Source organism: Tauraco erythrolophus, chromosome 11, assembly GCF_009769465.1.
Source record: "Tauraco erythrolophus isolate bTauEry1 chromosome 11, bTauEry1.pri, whole genome shotgun sequence".
In the NCBI taxonomy this organism is placed as follows: domain Eukaryota; kingdom Metazoa; phylum Chordata; class Aves; order Musophagiformes; family Musophagidae; genus Tauraco; species Tauraco erythrolophus.
In genome coordinates this window covers 24,050,624-24,067,625 of record NC_141475.1, presented here as the reverse complement: position 1 = coordinate 24,067,625, position 17,002 = coordinate 24,050,624, and the positions used below count along the sequence as shown (strand labels likewise).

Here is a 17,002-nt window from a genome sequence, read left to right as displayed (position 1 = left end):
GATGTGTTAACCCCGTCTCATCTCACTCTGTAGGGAGTACATCTATGTGAAATACTGCTAAAAAAAAGTGGCCGTGGCCAGCCATGCTTTGTAGACAGTATTGTTGCTGGCATTACCTCTGGCGAGGTCGTACCAGACCTGACAAATAAAGGAAGCCCTTTTTGCCCTTTTTATTTCTTTCTCTCCCCGCCCCCCCCCTTAAGTGAGGCAAGTGTAGACATGGCTGTAGTGACAAACCATTAATAAAGCAAAAGGAATGCAGCTGTAAAACTTTAAATAATGACATGTAGCAAATAAATGTCAGCATATTGGTGGTTGTGCCTGGAATGGAAATATTACTAGGAAAATATGTAGCTTCAAGCTGCAGTCGGGACTTTTTTTCTAAAGAAAATAGCATTGGCGTGACGCTTAAACTCCGTTAAAGCTGAGACTTTCAGATTTGAACTAGATGAATGTGTCATTTATTTGGGGAGGGGAGTGTTGTTTTACATGGGCTTAAAATAATAGTTCCTATGAATATTGCATTATTTTAAAATTATCTTTATTTATGTATGAAAATACATACTTATACACACACAAAAACTATAGATAGGTAACTACATGTGTAACCAATGTAGTTCAAGGTGCAACTGACTATTGACTAAATGAGTCTTGTTTCCATCGAAAGCTGCTAGCTCATGTTCTTGCTGGTGTTCAATACTGGGCTTTTTCACTCCTTTTCTTAATCTCAAGCATTTAAGAAATGGTTCAAAACCTCAGATGTTCTCATCTTCCTCATAATTTGAAACAAACAAAGCCCCCAAAACCCAAATCACACTGCCTCACTCCTTCTCCTCCACCCTGAAAACCCAACACCTATGAATGTTGGTTGTGGACTTGGATCTTTATCAAAATTAAAACCTAAGACTGTGAAGTAAGGAGAAGCAAAAGGTTTAAGAAGCAGCTCCAAATATAGCAAAACTTCAGGGGAAAAATGCGTTGAGCAAAGCTCCTGGGCTGTTGGAAAGACCTCTGTAGCCCACGTAACAGTTGGGTCTGAGAGCTTTGAATGGGTGAGCCAGGAAGGCTCTGATCACCAATGGACCCATGCTGGATCAGAGAGCTTGATCCTGTAGGCTACAGGAGTGTTAAGCAAGTGTCCTTGTTCCTTGTTCCATGGGTGTATGTGCTGCAGGGCAGATTATTCAGGGCACTGATGACAGTAGGACTAAAACACTGTCAGACTCTGGGACAAAGCGGTTGCTGCAGGCAGGAGATGGGACTTGAAACCTGGCTGTGGAGGTAGCATCCTCTTGACAACTGCGTCTCAAGCTTTCTGAGAACTTCTGTCCTGTAATTGAGTCTCAAGTAAAAGGAGGGATTTCATTTAAAGGCGAATGAAAATAGATTGTCTCCATTTATATCTCAGTGAAGTGATGATTAGAAAAGTGGTGTTTTCACACAAATAAGAACATTGGAAAGAGCTGTGAGAGCCGTACTAAATTTGGTACAGACTTAAATTAAAATGCTGGTCTTGAGACGTGTGGCTGAAGGTAACAGGGCTCAGTTCGTGCATCTTCTGAAAAACAAATGCATTTTTAGTCCGCTGGTACTACTTAGAAGTGAAGGGGGGGCCTGTGTGATGAGTTAAAGAATGGATGTATTTCAGCCTGTGCGTGCAGGTGTAAATGGGCATTGCCATCACTGTTAAATCACACGAGTGGTCCTCTTCAGGAGCTGGAGTACCAGCTCTGGTCAGCCTGCTGTTTCTGGTCATCAGGTTGCTCTGCAGTTGACGGGATTGCTATGAGCTCTGGAGGAGGTCAATGAAAATGAACGGAGCATATTTCAGAGTGTTTCCTAATGTAGTTGTTTAAAATGATAGTTTGAAAATCTAAATTTAAATCCTAGCAGGACCTGGGGGCAGAGCAGGCACGGGGATGTTAGCTTTGCAGCCTGCAGAGTTGGTGGAACTCCACTCTCCAACCCTGATGAGGTTGGCTCAGCCCTGCGTCCCCTCTGGAGCAGAGGACTTAAACTCCCGGTTTGTGGCTCCTTGGTCAAGTGCTTCCCATAAGTACTAGATCCCACAACAATTTCCTCGTGAGTGGGGATTTCCCTGTTGCTCTTTGCCAAAAATTTCCCTTTCTATACTCTGGTGGTCTTGTGCCAGCTGATTACCTGGTTGTTACCAGCCACTTAAATGACAGCATGTTTTTTTCTAACTTGAATTTGTGATGTATATGAAATTTTCAAGAGGACTTTGGCCTGCTTGACTGGTACCGGCCCAGTAAGGTTGCTTTGCTTAGGAGTTCTTGTGCAGAAGTGTAGATAAGCAATGTGATTGAGTCATATTCAGGTCTTATTCACTAAAGAACTGGATTGTTGCCCCATAAAACAGTATGATGGTACTCTTAATGCTGAATGAAGACTTGTTTTCACAAAGCAGCCTCCCTGCGGTTATAGTGGTGCATGCATGTCACATCAATTGGCTGTGAAGGGGGAGGCTGTGCTGGAAGTCAGGTATGATTCTTCCCAAATCCTTAAGTGAAATCATCTTCTGTTGCCCTCTGTATGGCTCAAGGTGTTGAGAGCATGGGGATGTGCTGTGCCTCCTGCTCCAACAGAAACTTTTGTCCTTCAGATCCCGAAGAAGTGGAAATCAGATGCCGGCTCTTTGTGTTACAGGTGGCGGTTCACACTGTTTGCAGGGCCCTTGGAAGGAAATAAAGGTGTTTGTCTTTGAGCTGTGGCTGTTGAGTGGAACTGATGGAACATCTTAGCCACACAGATGATGATGTTCCAAGAGCTGTGGCAGCAAGCAGGGTGCTGATTTCTAGGAACAGAGCACATCTCCTTCAAAATGTCTTGGAACTTGCTTATTTCGGTGGTGTGATGAGGGCTGGGGAATTATAATCATGGGAAAGAGTGGAAATCTGGCTAGTTGGTTTTTGGAAGTCTTGCATGGAAACCTGACTTTCCATGCTTTTGATCTAACAGTTCAAACCTCCGTTCAGTGCCTCAAGTTCCCGTATGCATCCCGTTACACAAGCAGGCATTCTCCTTAGCTTCCGGCCTTACTTGGCAAAATCCACGTGGATGCTGGTAACCCTCTAAAGTACAAGTGGGTTTTCCAGGGTCTTTAACTCATGTTTCTCTTGCAGGAAGCCCGTTGAGGAAAATTCTCCATGAATGTACGTCACAATGATGATGACCGACCAAATTCCGCTGGAGCTGCCACCGTTGCTGAATGGGGAGGTAGCGATGATGCCTCACATTGTGAATGGCGATGGATCACAGCAGGTCAGTGGGCTTTGCAGAAAACACCTGGTTTAAAAAACTATTTTTGAGCTGCCAAGGGATTTTAAAGATGGGGGAGATGGTTTTCCCTAGCACTAGGGAGGGCAGAGTATTTCCTGGAAGGTAGAAATCCACCCTTACACTGGAAAGACATTAAAAGCAACACTTTAAGTGTACCATGAAATGTAATGTGATTATTTGCATGTGTGTTCATTAAAGTTAAAATAATGAGATTGAAATAATGGCTATAAATGCTACGTATTTTAGGGCTTTGCAGAAAGTTGGTCTCATGATTTACTTGTGCTAGCTGTTGTCCAGGCATCTTGCTAGGATCTGTGATGAGACTTTAAGAACTTAAAACAAAAATGCTGAGATTGTAAAAAAGGGAAAAAAAGGAAAGAAACAAAGAATTGAAGACGAGTCCTGTGATATCTGCTTTCTTTGCTTACCTGAGTGTGCTGTCCCAGCAGTCCTATGCATTACCCTCTGCTTCATTATATAAACCTTAGAAGAGCAGAAGTGAATTTTGACTGGGCTTTTGAAGGCAAGTTTATAGTTGCTTTCATATTTTTCTGGGAGATATTCTCTGACAAGCATGATCAGATGTAGGTAGAATGATTGCAAGAGCACAGCGATGCCTTCATGTCAGGATACAGCCTAGAGGTTCAAGTTGAGAGTTGGTAGATTCCCAAACCTGTCATCTTGGTTTAATGTTTCTGTTTGTTGAACAGCTACCATAGCAATTTTTCTGTGTTACTCTGTTTGGTTTCCTCCTGATTTGAGGCATTTCAGCATAGTATCTTAACCAAGGTAGAAATAAGCTGTTCTTCATGAATCAATATGAAACGTAATTCTGTTACTTCTCCTTCTCTTGATCATGCGTTCCTCCCTCCAAGCTGTGTTTGGGCTACGCTAACTTCGAGAGCAAGAGCAAGAATAATCTCCACTTCTCTTGTAAGCTTCTAAGTCTGTCTGCTTATCTGGATTCTTAGTACAATACAGACTTTCACTGCTGTGATGATATATTTTTTTTTTGAGAGTCATTTCTGCAGTATGCTTCAACTTGAAAAATAGACAAGAAAGCTTTTAATGGCTCTATTTACCAAGTCCAATATTAATACGCTTAAGTGAAGGAACAATCTTCTTCATATCAGATAGGATAATTGTTCCTTAAATATGCCTTTTCCTCCTTGCTGGAAACCATTTATCAGGTTAGACTGTCCAGTGGGTCCTTCTGTATTGCAGAAAGACTAAATGAAGTTTTCTGAGCCCTCCTTTGAGATGGGGCTCTGAGTCCAATCTTTACATTTCCCTATCAGCGATGATTCAGCAGCCTTGCCTGGCGGATGCCTGCATCACCTTTAAACTAGCTTCTCAGCTAATGTTTTGGGAAAAAAGAATTACTGATGTACTGGAAGTGGGCTACTTTAGCTTTTGCTGTGCTGTGCAAATATGACTCAGCAGAGCAGTTCTGGGCCAGGTTCCTCTTCTGCATAAATGTTTGTTGGATGATGCTTGTAGACCTCATCGCCTTATCTCTTTAAGTACTTGTAGCTGAAATACCAGTTTTCTGTGAGACTTTTTTGGCCTCTAGTGTATATCTGCTCTGATGTTGCAAAGCTTAGCTGCCTTTCTGCTTTATCATTTTCATCTTATTTCTGAAGCTTTAGTTGGTGTCTTCACTCTTAAAAAATACAATGCAATGAAATGGAAATAAACGCTTTGTTTGGTCTTTGTGTATAGTAGCAGCAAATGGACTATGTTAATCACTCTTAACATTATTTCTTATGTAATGTAAAAGCAACTGTTGCATGTTTGTTTGAAAGAGATTTATCTTAGTTACTGGTAAGGCAGGAATAGCCTTCAGATTCGATTCATGTAAGAATGACTTCCTTAATAAAGGTGGTTTATATTACTTCATAAATAGATGCTAGTTTTATAAGGGCACGTGCTTTTCCAGGGTGTAATTACAGCCTCCTTCAGAAGCTGGTGGTAAGAAAGCATTGTAGCTGAGCTGCTGGAAGATGAAGCATGTGGAGTTTTCCAGGCTGCAGATCGGTGCCTCGTGCTTTAGAGTGGACAGTACTTGCTCCTGATGAGATGCTCTGGGTGCACTTGCTGTTGCTCACCCTGATGTGTTACTGGGTACGTGAAGCCTCGGCCATGCCAGCATGGTAGAGCTGTGCTGTGGGCTCTACCTGACAATGCTGAGCTTCAGATAAAAGGTTTTTCTCAAAAGACCAGTTCTTTTATATGTTGAAAAGAGCACTGGAAGCTGGTAAAACACTGTAGCTTTTACCAGCAGCCAGATGGAGAGCGATGCAAAAGGCAGTTCTGCTGGTAAACAGTCCTGTATCGTAAGACAATTGCACAGGAACATTCAGTTTTATCTTCCTGGGGATAAGTGCTGTGGAGCTGTACAGGACAGAGCTAGGAATGTCTTCACCTGCTTGACAGTAATCCCTCTTCTCTAGACTACCCAAATGGCATTTCTAGCATGGGTGTTTGTTTTTTTTTTTCCCTAAAGTTTCCTGCACTTAATTTCCACTACTGCTGACTGTATTTAATGCTTTCATGTCCTTTCCATGGCTGCTGTTTACTCCGTTTCTGCCTCTAATCCACTTGTAACTCCTGTGGGGATTCGGGAAGTGATAATTAACCTTTTGGTCCAAGAATTTCAATGGTTTCCTGGAGGTACTCCACTGTAAGCTCTAAAAACCTTGGAGTATAAAGCAGAGGGGCAGCTAGCTGTGCCATATCACGTCTGTACAGAGTGCGGGGCGATTTAGTTGGAGAGGTTTTATTTCAGCTTGGTTTGCTGACTGCTTCTGCAATGGATGTAGCAAGCTTTCTGCTTGCCTGCTCTTTGTAAAGGTGTGTTTACCAAACCCTGGTTTTTCACCGTTTGACTTGAGCCCAGGCACTGTGCATAGTGCTGCGTGTGCTGGTTCTTGTCTTTTAGGGTCATACACTTTGAATAAGGTAGGTGAGAGAACGCCTGAACGAGGTTTGGTACCTTCCTGTAGCACAGAAGTCTCTGCACCTTGCAAGGACTTGAAAGCATTGAGCTGGCTGGGGTTTGCACTGAACCTGAACAGCGGCTGAGCTGAGTGAATGAGCTTTGTGCCAAAATTGAGAGTTACTTCTTCCTACTTTCTTGAATTTTTTTTTTTTATATGTACTCACAGAAATCTCCTTTTAGGGGAGAGGGAGGGATACAGGCATACGGGAGGCTTCTTTAAAGAAGAAAAAGGTTAATAGCTGGGACATATCTCAGATCCGTGAGTTGAGAAGCATCAGTGCATGAGAAAAGGCTATCAGATAAAGAATGGTGAAATTTCCTTCCATTTAAATACGCTGACTTCTAAAGCAGATTCAGTAGTCTTAGAGAAGATGTTTAGATTAGAACAGATGACAGACAGGTTAACAGTAGCAAACTTTAACCCATGGGCAGCGTTTGCTGTTTAGGAAGTCTCTAGAATGAACTTTTTTGAAGGCATTTTAACCGAGCAATGTTGGTGGGCAAACTCTGAAGCTGTTCTCACACATGTGCTCCTTTGTGAATGCAACAAAAAACAGAATATGCTGAAACTTCGAGTCTTAAAATTTCTTGCTTATCAAAGCAATTTGTTACACAGATAGTGATTTTTTTTATTTTTTTTTTTTTACTGCTTGTTTGGGAGCCTGTTTAACTTGTGCTAAATTAGGGATTCAGCATCTGTCACTTGTGGGCTTCACTCTCAATAGCACTCATCGTAACTGACTGAATCGCCTCATGCCTCTATTTTCTGGGAAAAAAGATAGGTAAACCTAGAACACTATTATTAAAGTATTAATTTTTAAAAGTCAGTGTTTTATTCTTTAAGATGTAGCATGTTCCCTGATTTTTCTTACTGAAGAGAGGTTGAACGTATTATCCTACCTGCTCCCGTGTGGCTGAGGAGGAATGTATTCCTGAGAAGAGTACTGCACACAGAATGATGTGAATTCTTTGATCGTTTCTGCGGGATAGAGCTGGAAATTTATTAAATTTATTAGCATCTGGGATATAGTCTTTTAAAGTAGAACGGAGAATGGACTCAAGTAATGATTTTGAGTTTTCGTAGTGTGATGGGGTGGGGTTTTTTGTTTGTTTGTTTTTTGTTTTTTTTTTTCCCCGCAAAGATACAATATATTTCAAAAATTATGTGCTGTAGAAGTTGTAAATACAGTAAATTTTAATAATTTAAAGCATTTGTGAGAAACTTGGGGCTGGATCCCAAATGGTGCCTATAATGCCAGGTTTGTATGAAGTGTGGTATATCTAAACAGGGAAGGGAATACCCCCAATGTATATAGCTTTATATTCCACAGAATAAAGAACTTTTCCCCAGGAGCAATAAAGTTTTGAAAAGGTCTGTGGCTTAATTGCACAACTAATAGTTGAAAAATGTTTGTCTTTTTGATGTATTCAATATTTAACCTCAAAACAAGATACTGAGTGAAAATATTTTGTGGGCTGTATTTAAAATCTGGACAAAATTGTATAGTCCCTACTGCAGACAGGCCAAGTGGAATTGACTGTTGTTATCCTGCAGCATGCAGTGGGGAGCTTTGTTTTCTGACCAACTTGATCCTGTGTTTTGCGACGGTAACTCGTGCTGAGGCTTTTTTTTTTTTAAATAAATTCAAAATCTTTAAGTTGTTGTACTCTGGGAACTGTCAATAGCAATTATTTCCATATATATATAAAAAACATTTTAATAGAAGGTTCTATATATAAACCCCAGGCTTTCCCCACAGGCTCACGATGGGGGGGACGAAGCCATGGTGGCTGCTGCCCTTTGGGAGACAAATTTGTTGGTGGAACAATTTGTGTTAAAAACCTGCGTAATTAGGCAAGGATAATGCTGCTTTATTTTGGCCATCATAAGCAGCAGCTGTTATTGGGGATATAATCTTGAGAAGGGATTTTGTGTGTGGAAACCCAGGGGATTATTTTCAAACACAACCGCAGGCGTGCCAACGCAGACACTTGGGCTGGAGGGTGACCTTTGGGATGACTCCTTGAAAAGGAATTTGTAAATCATACCTTTCTGATAACCACCTCTGGGCGGTGGGCCTCGTGTGGTAAGAGGAAACCACCTCTCACGGTCAGTCTTATATCTGCTGTTAAACTCAGCTCCCCGCTTTAGAGAAAAGATTGAGGGTTTCATATATGAGACATCCCTCTAGTTCGAGTATGTATTTTGGGGAGGTAGACCAAGCTTTTCCAAAGGTGTGATGGTGTTAGAGAGCATCTGGTTTATGTTAATCAAGCATGTTAATAAATAATCAGCTTTAGAGCTGTTGGTTTAGACATACAGTGCAAATAATCTAATGAAATATTTTTATGATTCTTTGCCTCTTTGTGTTCAGGTTTTGGGTTCGTTGGGGTTGTTTTCTTTTAAGCTGAATGACATTGCTTTGCTCTGCGCTTCTTTTGACCTGATGCCCGTATCCTGTTGTGAATAATCCACCCCTGTTCATAGCAAAAGAGCACTTAAATGCTGTCACTTAAATGTTGATTGTTCAGAGATTAGGGATGGAATGGCTTTGTGCCTCTTATCTTTTCTGAACCATTTATTGTGTGCTGGATCAGATCCACCCTGTTGAGTGCTCCCTGCAAAATTATTGTTGCAGACAAAATAATGGCTTCTGTATGTCACTTTTCTGATTTTCAGGTTGTGCTTTAAAAATGTTGCTGGAATAATGGGTTTCTGTAGGATTACTGTAATTCAAAAGGTCATATAGGCAATAATTAGCTTATGCATTTAGTTTAAGGAATTCAGAAACACAACATTAATTTGAATTCTTCTTTCCAGATTGAACGATTAAATTCTGCATGCAGGTGTCCCAGTATATAAAGACCAGACCTAAATTTAGAGAGAGTTTTCACAAAAAGATAGACATCTAAATTTTCAATTTATACCAAGATTAATCCAGATTTTGATTGAACTTCTGACAATGCAAAGTTAACAGAAGTGTGTTTAAAATATTTGAGTAGAAGTCTCGCAAGCATCAAGAACGTGGGATAAATGATCAGTAGTTCCCAGTGAAACTCTCTATTAAAGAAATAAATCTAAATTGTAAGTTTTAAACTCATGATTTTAGACACTTGAAAATTAGTAACTGAATTGTGATGCATTTTGATGCTTCCTGGTCTTTGTAGCTTTCTCATCATCTACAGAAATGAGCAGTGGGAGACTGGGCTGATATTTTGGTTATTTAAAAAAAAAAACACTATGTTTGTTAGTAAATAAATTGTTTATTACTGGTTCTGCGTGCAACTACTGAACTGTGTATTTGTCTGTGGATTTTGCTTGACTGAGATCTGTTGTGCAGGACAGAAGAATAAATTTTTAAAAATGGAATGAATCAACTCCCCTTATACTGCAAAAAACTTTTATTCCTGTGAACTTGAAATCCCAGTATGGCTTCATGCTGCATGCTGGAGCTCGTGCTGTCTGCTCTCATGTAACAATGATCTAAAGATTTATTTCCTTAGCTATCAGCATTTGGCCAACTTAAACACCCTGTCAAGAGTTTGGTGGTGGAACCTGAAGCCATAAGTCTCACCTGCATACAGCTGAGATATATCTTTTATTTCGGCTCTGAAAGCTTAAATGTGTAGGTAGACTTAAATCTCTACCGGCCCTTGGACCTTGCTGGTACCCAAAGATGTAGTATGCCAGTCTGTTCTCTTCCTGCCCCCCGTATCTCTTCCAAAGTATGGGTAACACAGTTGTTGGGTTGGGGAGATTTAATTTGGAAGATCACAGTGAAACAAATGTGTTTTTCTTTCGACAGGTGTTTTTGGTTCAAGTTAATCCAGGTGAAACCTTTACAATAAGGGCTGAGGATGGAACCCTGCAGTGCATCCAAGGTAAGAGGATACACGGATGTGTGGACAAGCATTGCTTGCGTTATGGAAAACTTGTTCTCCCAGTTCTACAGAAATGTGATACGCAGTTCTGAAAATACAGTGAAGCACTGAAGAGTGAGAAGTTGCAGACATGACTGCTGTACATGTTGTAGGACTTTAATATCTTGGAATGAGCCATGAATTTCTTGCAAGCCTGGGAGATTTCTCTCTTCTTTCAGTCATTTGTCAGCATTTTATATATGTTTGGATGTGTATATGTGTGTATATATATGTTTCCATATAACCACATAGTCAATACAAATGAGAGATCCTGAGTTAAACTGAAAATTAGTAATGATTAAGTGGCTATGTAGGGAAAAACTATTTTGTTTTCATACAGGCATTGAGAGGGATAGAAAATGAGCAGAGGAGTACAGACACTGCAGACTACTTGGAGAAGTTAAATTGGGTTCGAGCAGAATTTTAAATTGGGCCTTTAGAAGCAGGACTAGTTAATTACCTAGTATCGAATAAAACCATGTAAGCAATCTTTTTGCTGTTTTACCTCTTGGTAAAATGGTGCAAATATCATAAATAGCGCTTGTGTTTTTTATGAGAGAACGCACACAAAAATCTTCTAGCAGGTCTGCAGGGAGAAGCGACAGAAGACCTTTCAGACTGTACATTAAGTACTGTGAAGAATACTTACCTTAACTAGTAGCAAATACAGCTTTGAAGCGAAGAGGATATTTCCCTGGATATAATGCTGTCTACAGTGAATTCAGGGAGGTTAAATCAAAATTTAGAGGGAATAGACCTTGCGTAGCTGTGCTGCTAATACTGTTTTCAGTGATACTTTTTGAGTTTATACCATTATCTTATTTTTCTGAGAAGGGAGGTAGGTGCTGTTGTCTCCCCCATCCTTTCCAGGTCTTGAGCCATTAAGCAGCGATCTCAGTGGGCTATTCATTCATAAGCCTTTCCTAAAAAAGGCAATAGTAATGGGGGGGGGGAAAGTCAGTTTAATAATAATTGTATAGTTAGTGAATTACTTCTAGCCCTCTGAGGATGAAGGTTGCTCCCTGGGCAAACTGTTCCAGTGCTGCCCTGCCCCCATAGGGGAAAGTTCATCCTTTGAAATATTTGTAATTTCCCATCTCACAGTCTCTTTGCATCTTTTCTGTGGCCTCTCATTTAAGCAGTGGAGTTGATGGTAGTTATTGCTTTAAATTGCGTCCCCATGGAAATAAGGAATTAATAGTTGTTGGAGATAAACGTTACAGAGACTTCCCTGAACCATCCAGGATTATTCAGTCTTGAGCAATAATAGCAGCAATTTAAAACTGCTTGTTAAGATTTATAGCCAACGTGCTGTGTGGTAAGAAATTGGTCCGCGTGGCAATTAACAGAGGAATAAAGCTGGATACTCCTTTTATTTGAAATGAATGCTTTGTATTGGTTAGTGCATTAAAAAATTCCATTACAGATATAATTATGACACTATTTATTTATAGTTTGTTCATGCTCAAAGTGTTATTCAGACTGTATTTAAATGAATGCAACTTGAAACCTCTGGTTCTGTGTTCCCAGTAGTTTGTGCCAATGGGGTTTGTTTGATACTCCTCAGCAGTCTCTTGTAAAATCAATTTAGAATTTGGAGCATAAAATTATCTCCTTTTTTTTATAGAGCTTCAGTATTGACCACCAAAGCACTCATGTTTATTTATATAAGCTCTCTAAGTTTGAGCTGAAAATTCTGTTATTCTTTTCATGGTAAAGCTTCAACTCCTATTTTATTATGAAATATTTATATTGCTGAAATAAGTATGTACTTCAAATACAGAAGAGCACCTGGCTTGTTGTTGCTTTTTTGTTTTATTTTGATAAAGCTGTGTTCACAGTGCAGTTGTGGAACTTAAATAATGTTAATAGTGATTTATCACAGATGAAACTGTAATCAGCCAGCAAGTATACCAAGATTAGGATTCGTGACAGTTCTGTTTTTCCTGTGCTCTGAGGTTATTGTAAAAGACAGCTTATTTTGTGTGCAGTGGTTTTGGAAATTATACACCCCCTTGCTCCACAAAACTTAAATGTCTGGGTTTTTTTTCCCCCTGGGATAAGAGTATTTTGTATGTTTAAAGGTTAATGTATTCCCTATACGTGGGGCAGCACTCAGACAATAATGATGCATTTTCCTTTGCTCCCACATTGCACTATGATTAGCAACTATGGAATAATTTTAGCACTCTATTAAAGGCAGCATGGAAGTCTCTATTTGGGCAGTGTATATGCCTGTGAGCTGGTAGCTCCCTGTTGAATGGCTGATACTCACTTTTTCTTATTGCCACATATTCAGTGTTTTGATGTAAGATATGCTTGTAAATAGGATTTATTTGTATTCACAATATGAAGGACTACTTTATTATAAATTGCGTGATTCTTCTGCATTTAGGGAGTGAATGCTTTTATTAAAAACTTGAGATGTCATGATTTGGTTACACTAAATTCTTCAGGATGTATGAAAGCTTCTGTTTCCTTTGGGATGTATGCATTCTGCAGGGACATCTAACTTCACTTACATGGAGTAATTTTTACCGTTTTTTAAAGCTTTTTAAAAAAATTATGTTACTCATTTAATATATGGCTTTCTGAGAAGGTTGAAATCTTCCGGAGCCTGTTTTGGATGTCCTGTGAACCACCGCTTTGTATCCAGGACCCGCTTTGGCTCCATGGCTGTGGTGTGTCTGGGGATGAGCGGGGATAATGTGTGTTAGAGGACTGATGTGAAAAGAGCAGAGAAAAAGACGACTTTGTAAATCTTCGTTTGTCTTCTCAAGGTTGGAAGAAGGACACTTGTTTGAGGAAAGCCTCTGTGGAATATCCTTTGTTTTAAACACCCTGAAGTGTAATTATGCACTAATTGAGTAGTCACTGTTTAGAAACAGAAAGAATAAATGCACGTTTGAAGGTCTCTGATGTTTTGGAATAGTGGAGAAATCCTAAATACAAAAATTTTTTCCAATTCCTCAGGGTTTCACCAGTAAGGTAATTAGTTAAAACTTTCAAACTAAAAATACTCCCCTCTAACTGAGAAACGACCCCCTTTAAAATACTATAAAACTGGAATAAATGTGTACTTTTAAGTGAACATGCAATGTGTTACAGCACGTGCTGTCTTTGTTCCTGTGCCACTCACCTAGGTAGGTTTTGGGCTCTAACTGCAAAACTGTACCTCTGTGGGTGGTCTGAATTTGGTATTTTTGAGAGGTTAAATGAGTATATGTCTTGTATCATCAGTATTTTAAAAGCTGCTCTTTTCATATAGTTTTGACAGGTAATAAATACTTCATAAATACGTCAAGACTTTAAATGCTTCATTTCCTTTTTGCATTTTTCCACTTAATTGTTCACAAACTCAGGACTGGACTGTTGCTAACTCTGCAAGGAAAGAACAAGGGCGAGGCATATCCTTACCCTTTTCTCTGCTCAGCTATAACTGTAGACCTTGTATTCCCGTTACATGGAAGGTTGCTTCTAACCAGTGCTTTGGGGTAACCACACTAAATGAGATACAGAAAAGGGGGAGAACACGGATCCAATCAACTGCAGAATGGCACCAAAACAACCCTCTGTATTTGAAAAAAAAAAAATTCTGCCTTCTGAATATTCCAGGTGAATCCAACGTGTTCAGAAAATTCCCCTTTCCCTTGTGGCTGACTGAAGGCTGGTGTTTTTAGCCAATATCTTAAGATCTTTGGTAGGAACTTCTATTGCTGCATGCGAACCATGTAATAGACTAAATTACTTAAAAATACAGAAGTTTGCATAGTTTGGGGCGGTGATGCCATACCCAAGAATCTGTTCAGTGCTGCTTCATCCTGGAAAACTGTAATGCCAAGCTGTCGTGCACACTGTGTTACGAATAATACGGACAAAATGATTTTTCTGCTGCCACTTGAACTTGCTTATCACCCACGTGTTGAAAATACATGTGTTGGGCAACCTTGCTGCAGACTGCTTAACACTTCTATCCATTCATCATGCAGAATTGCTCAGTTATTGCTAAATGTACTTTCTGTTGCTGTCCGTCCAAATGATACCCAAGGTAGGTCTTATTTTCTGCCACAAGCAAACCAGACTGAGTTTTCTGCACTGACATTTTCTGTGTGTATGCATAGCATGCAGGAAGCCCGTAGCAAAGATGGAAGAAAGAAAAAGTAGCAGAAAAGCACCCGGTGTGATACAAATTGAAATTCCTGGTGTATTCTGTCTAGCCCATGCTGTTGAAATATCTCTTGAAACTTAACTCTAGTCTTTGTTCAGTATCACAGCACAAGGTTTGCAATAGCGAAGCGCAAAATTTGCGTGCAAAGGAAACGAATATGCTAATGAAAAGAAATTATGCTGTAATTCTACCGGCACAGGTGAACAAGGCTCTGCATCAAAGGAGCGTTTGGCTCTGTGATGTTTTCAAGGACGAGGCGCAGATGTGCGATGGCACGGATGGGTTGCAGCTACGTTAAAGCGTGCATCCCTGTGTAGTAGGCAAGCACCTTAATTGCCTTGGGGTGGTTACACTTTGAAATGAAAACAGGGTAGTAGGCATACATGGCCTACTATTACTGATATGTTTCAAGTGATATTTTGAAGCGTTTTGTCATTGACGCTGAACTTGAAGCGGTGCAGGGCCCTTGCTTGGTCTGATCTTGTAAAGCAAAGATTGCATGAATTAAGTTGCTGCTTTTTCCGTGGCTCCAAAAGCGAGTAACTCGAGAGAAAGGCCAGAGGTATGCTAAAAATCTTTAGTGGTTTCTCAAATGAAAGATTTCCTGGAATTTTTATTCCCTTAATTTGGTGGGTGGGTGTGGTTTTGTATGGTAATGCAAAGGAATGGATAATATTAAAGGCTAAATAGCTGTAGGTTTATGTAGGAGGAGTGTGTGTGTAAGTGAAATAAGGCTGTTCAGTCTAGTCTAAGCAAACAAAAAAAAGTTGTTTTGTTTTGTGTTTTTTTTTTCCTTTAGCATGAGATTGGAAATGAGGAAGTGAGTCAGTGTCTTGGAGGGAAGGAAAAAGTTGAAAATAAATGGGACATGGTGTAAGCAAACAAGTGACAACTGTGGAGTGTTACTGGGTGGGGATGGAGGCGGCCAAGATGAGAGTGGTGACGGGCACACACGAGGGAACCGGTTGGTGGATGTCAGATCAAAGGTTGGAAATGAAAGAAAACTAAGGAGGTGGAACAAAAAAATACAGGTTCAGATAGCTGACTGGTTTTCTAACGCTGCAAGCTGACCCATTGCATCAGCTGCTGAGAGCATCTCCTCCATCGCTCTGCGGGTGCAGAGGCACCCGTGGGTTGCTCAGCAGTGCACCTGGCTTGTTTTCAGTCTGAGATGAAATAGGAGCAGCACTTAAAATGATGTTGCTTTGGAGAGGTTTCCAGAAGGCTGGAAATATGCTTCTAATCAAAGGGCAGCTTGTGGAATCTGAGGGGGAAGGTGCTCTGGGGCTTCAGGGCAGCCAGTGCCTGTGCGCTGCTGAGAGCCGAGTGGGAGCTGGGAACCAGGGGGGTGCGTTCCATCTGCTTTCTTTCCATGATATCTGCTGAATTCTCAGAATTTGGTCCTCTGTTAAGTTTTAAAGAAACTAATTTATGATACAGCGTTGATCGGAATATAAAATTCTGCTAAGTGGGAAGCAAACACAATCCTCTTTAGCATGTCTGTCTGATGCCAGCTGGGTGTCTACATGAGGTTAGGCACTCTCCTGGAACACAGAAAGGGCTCCTGGGGACACGTCTGCCAGGGTGCCCAGGAGTGGGACGGGGTGGACATGCTTTGGCTATGTCAGGGAAGGGAGGGGTGAAATGCAGGGTGAGCTCTGGTTTCGTTTCTCCAAAGCGTTTCAGCTCTTTCCGCCTCCGTGCTGGTGTGCAGGCTGGTGACGGCGGTGCAGAAAACTGTCCATAGGAAATGTAGTGTCAGTTCAGATTATTTTGGTCCTTGGAGTTTGGAGCAAAACAGTCTGTGTGTGGTGGTGCTTTAAAATACAGCTCTTCTTTTGGTATTAAGTAGCTTTTGTTTACATTTAGTTTATGAAATTTGGGCTTGCTTTCTTGCTCTTCTACAGTAAGGGCCCTTTTCATCCTGATATGTTTTAAAACAGAATTCTTAGTACTCATTTACATCATCTTACTTGACCCATGGTACATGGTGTTTAGATTTAATACTTGATGGAAGAGTCAGGCCTCTAATACCCATTGGCCTCCTTGGTATATCAACACATTTAAATAAGTTTTTGATTTATTAAATTTCTTTCAATTAGTGGACAGACAAGTAATTAGCAGCACAAGCATCCTCCAGAGCAAAACTGTGGTGGAGGGCTGTCGTCTAGAAGCATCCCATGTCACTGTTTGTAATTCCTATCTAACCAACCTTTGCTGTATTGGCCAAAATGTTTATTTCTTCCATTAACAGAGTCAATATCATCCTTCAGAGGCGTTGTCACTGTATTCTAGCTTTGGTCACTTCAGGGTGTTGGGGAGCTCAACTGTGTAGCACTGGCGTGTCCCCAGATGGGGTTCAGTCGTGTCCTTCCTGTTGGGATATCATCCACAGTGCACTCACAGTTTTTTCAAAGATGCAGCTACAAGTTTCTGCGTGTTTTCTCATTGTTGCCCCATTATTAAACAGAAAATAGCAGAATTTGCAGTGGAGCCTTCTATCCTCTGTGTTCTTTGGGGTGACTCCACCTCAGATATGGACCGTTTGGCCTTTTAGTGTTTGGTCACCTTAGAAAACGAAAGTCCTGATTGTGGATCACTTATTCCTTCCA

At 40.6% G+C, this 17,002-nt stretch overlaps 1 protein-coding gene across 1 annotated transcript in view; it reads left to right on the top strand.

Annotated features, from left to right (window-relative positions):
* The first annotated feature begins 3,171 nt into the window (after window positions 1-3,171).
* The window catches only part of FNDC3B (fibronectin type III domain containing 3B), a 159,261-nt gene continuing 145,430 nt past the window's right edge, over window positions 3,172-17,002 (top strand). The window contains exons 1-2 of the mRNA XM_009989966.2: window positions 3,172-3,282; window positions 10,108-10,183. Of these exons, the coding sequence (XP_009988268.2) occupies window positions 3,172-3,282; window positions 10,108-10,183 (187 nt within the window). The remainder of the gene's footprint in view (window positions 3,283-10,107; window positions 10,184-17,002) is intronic.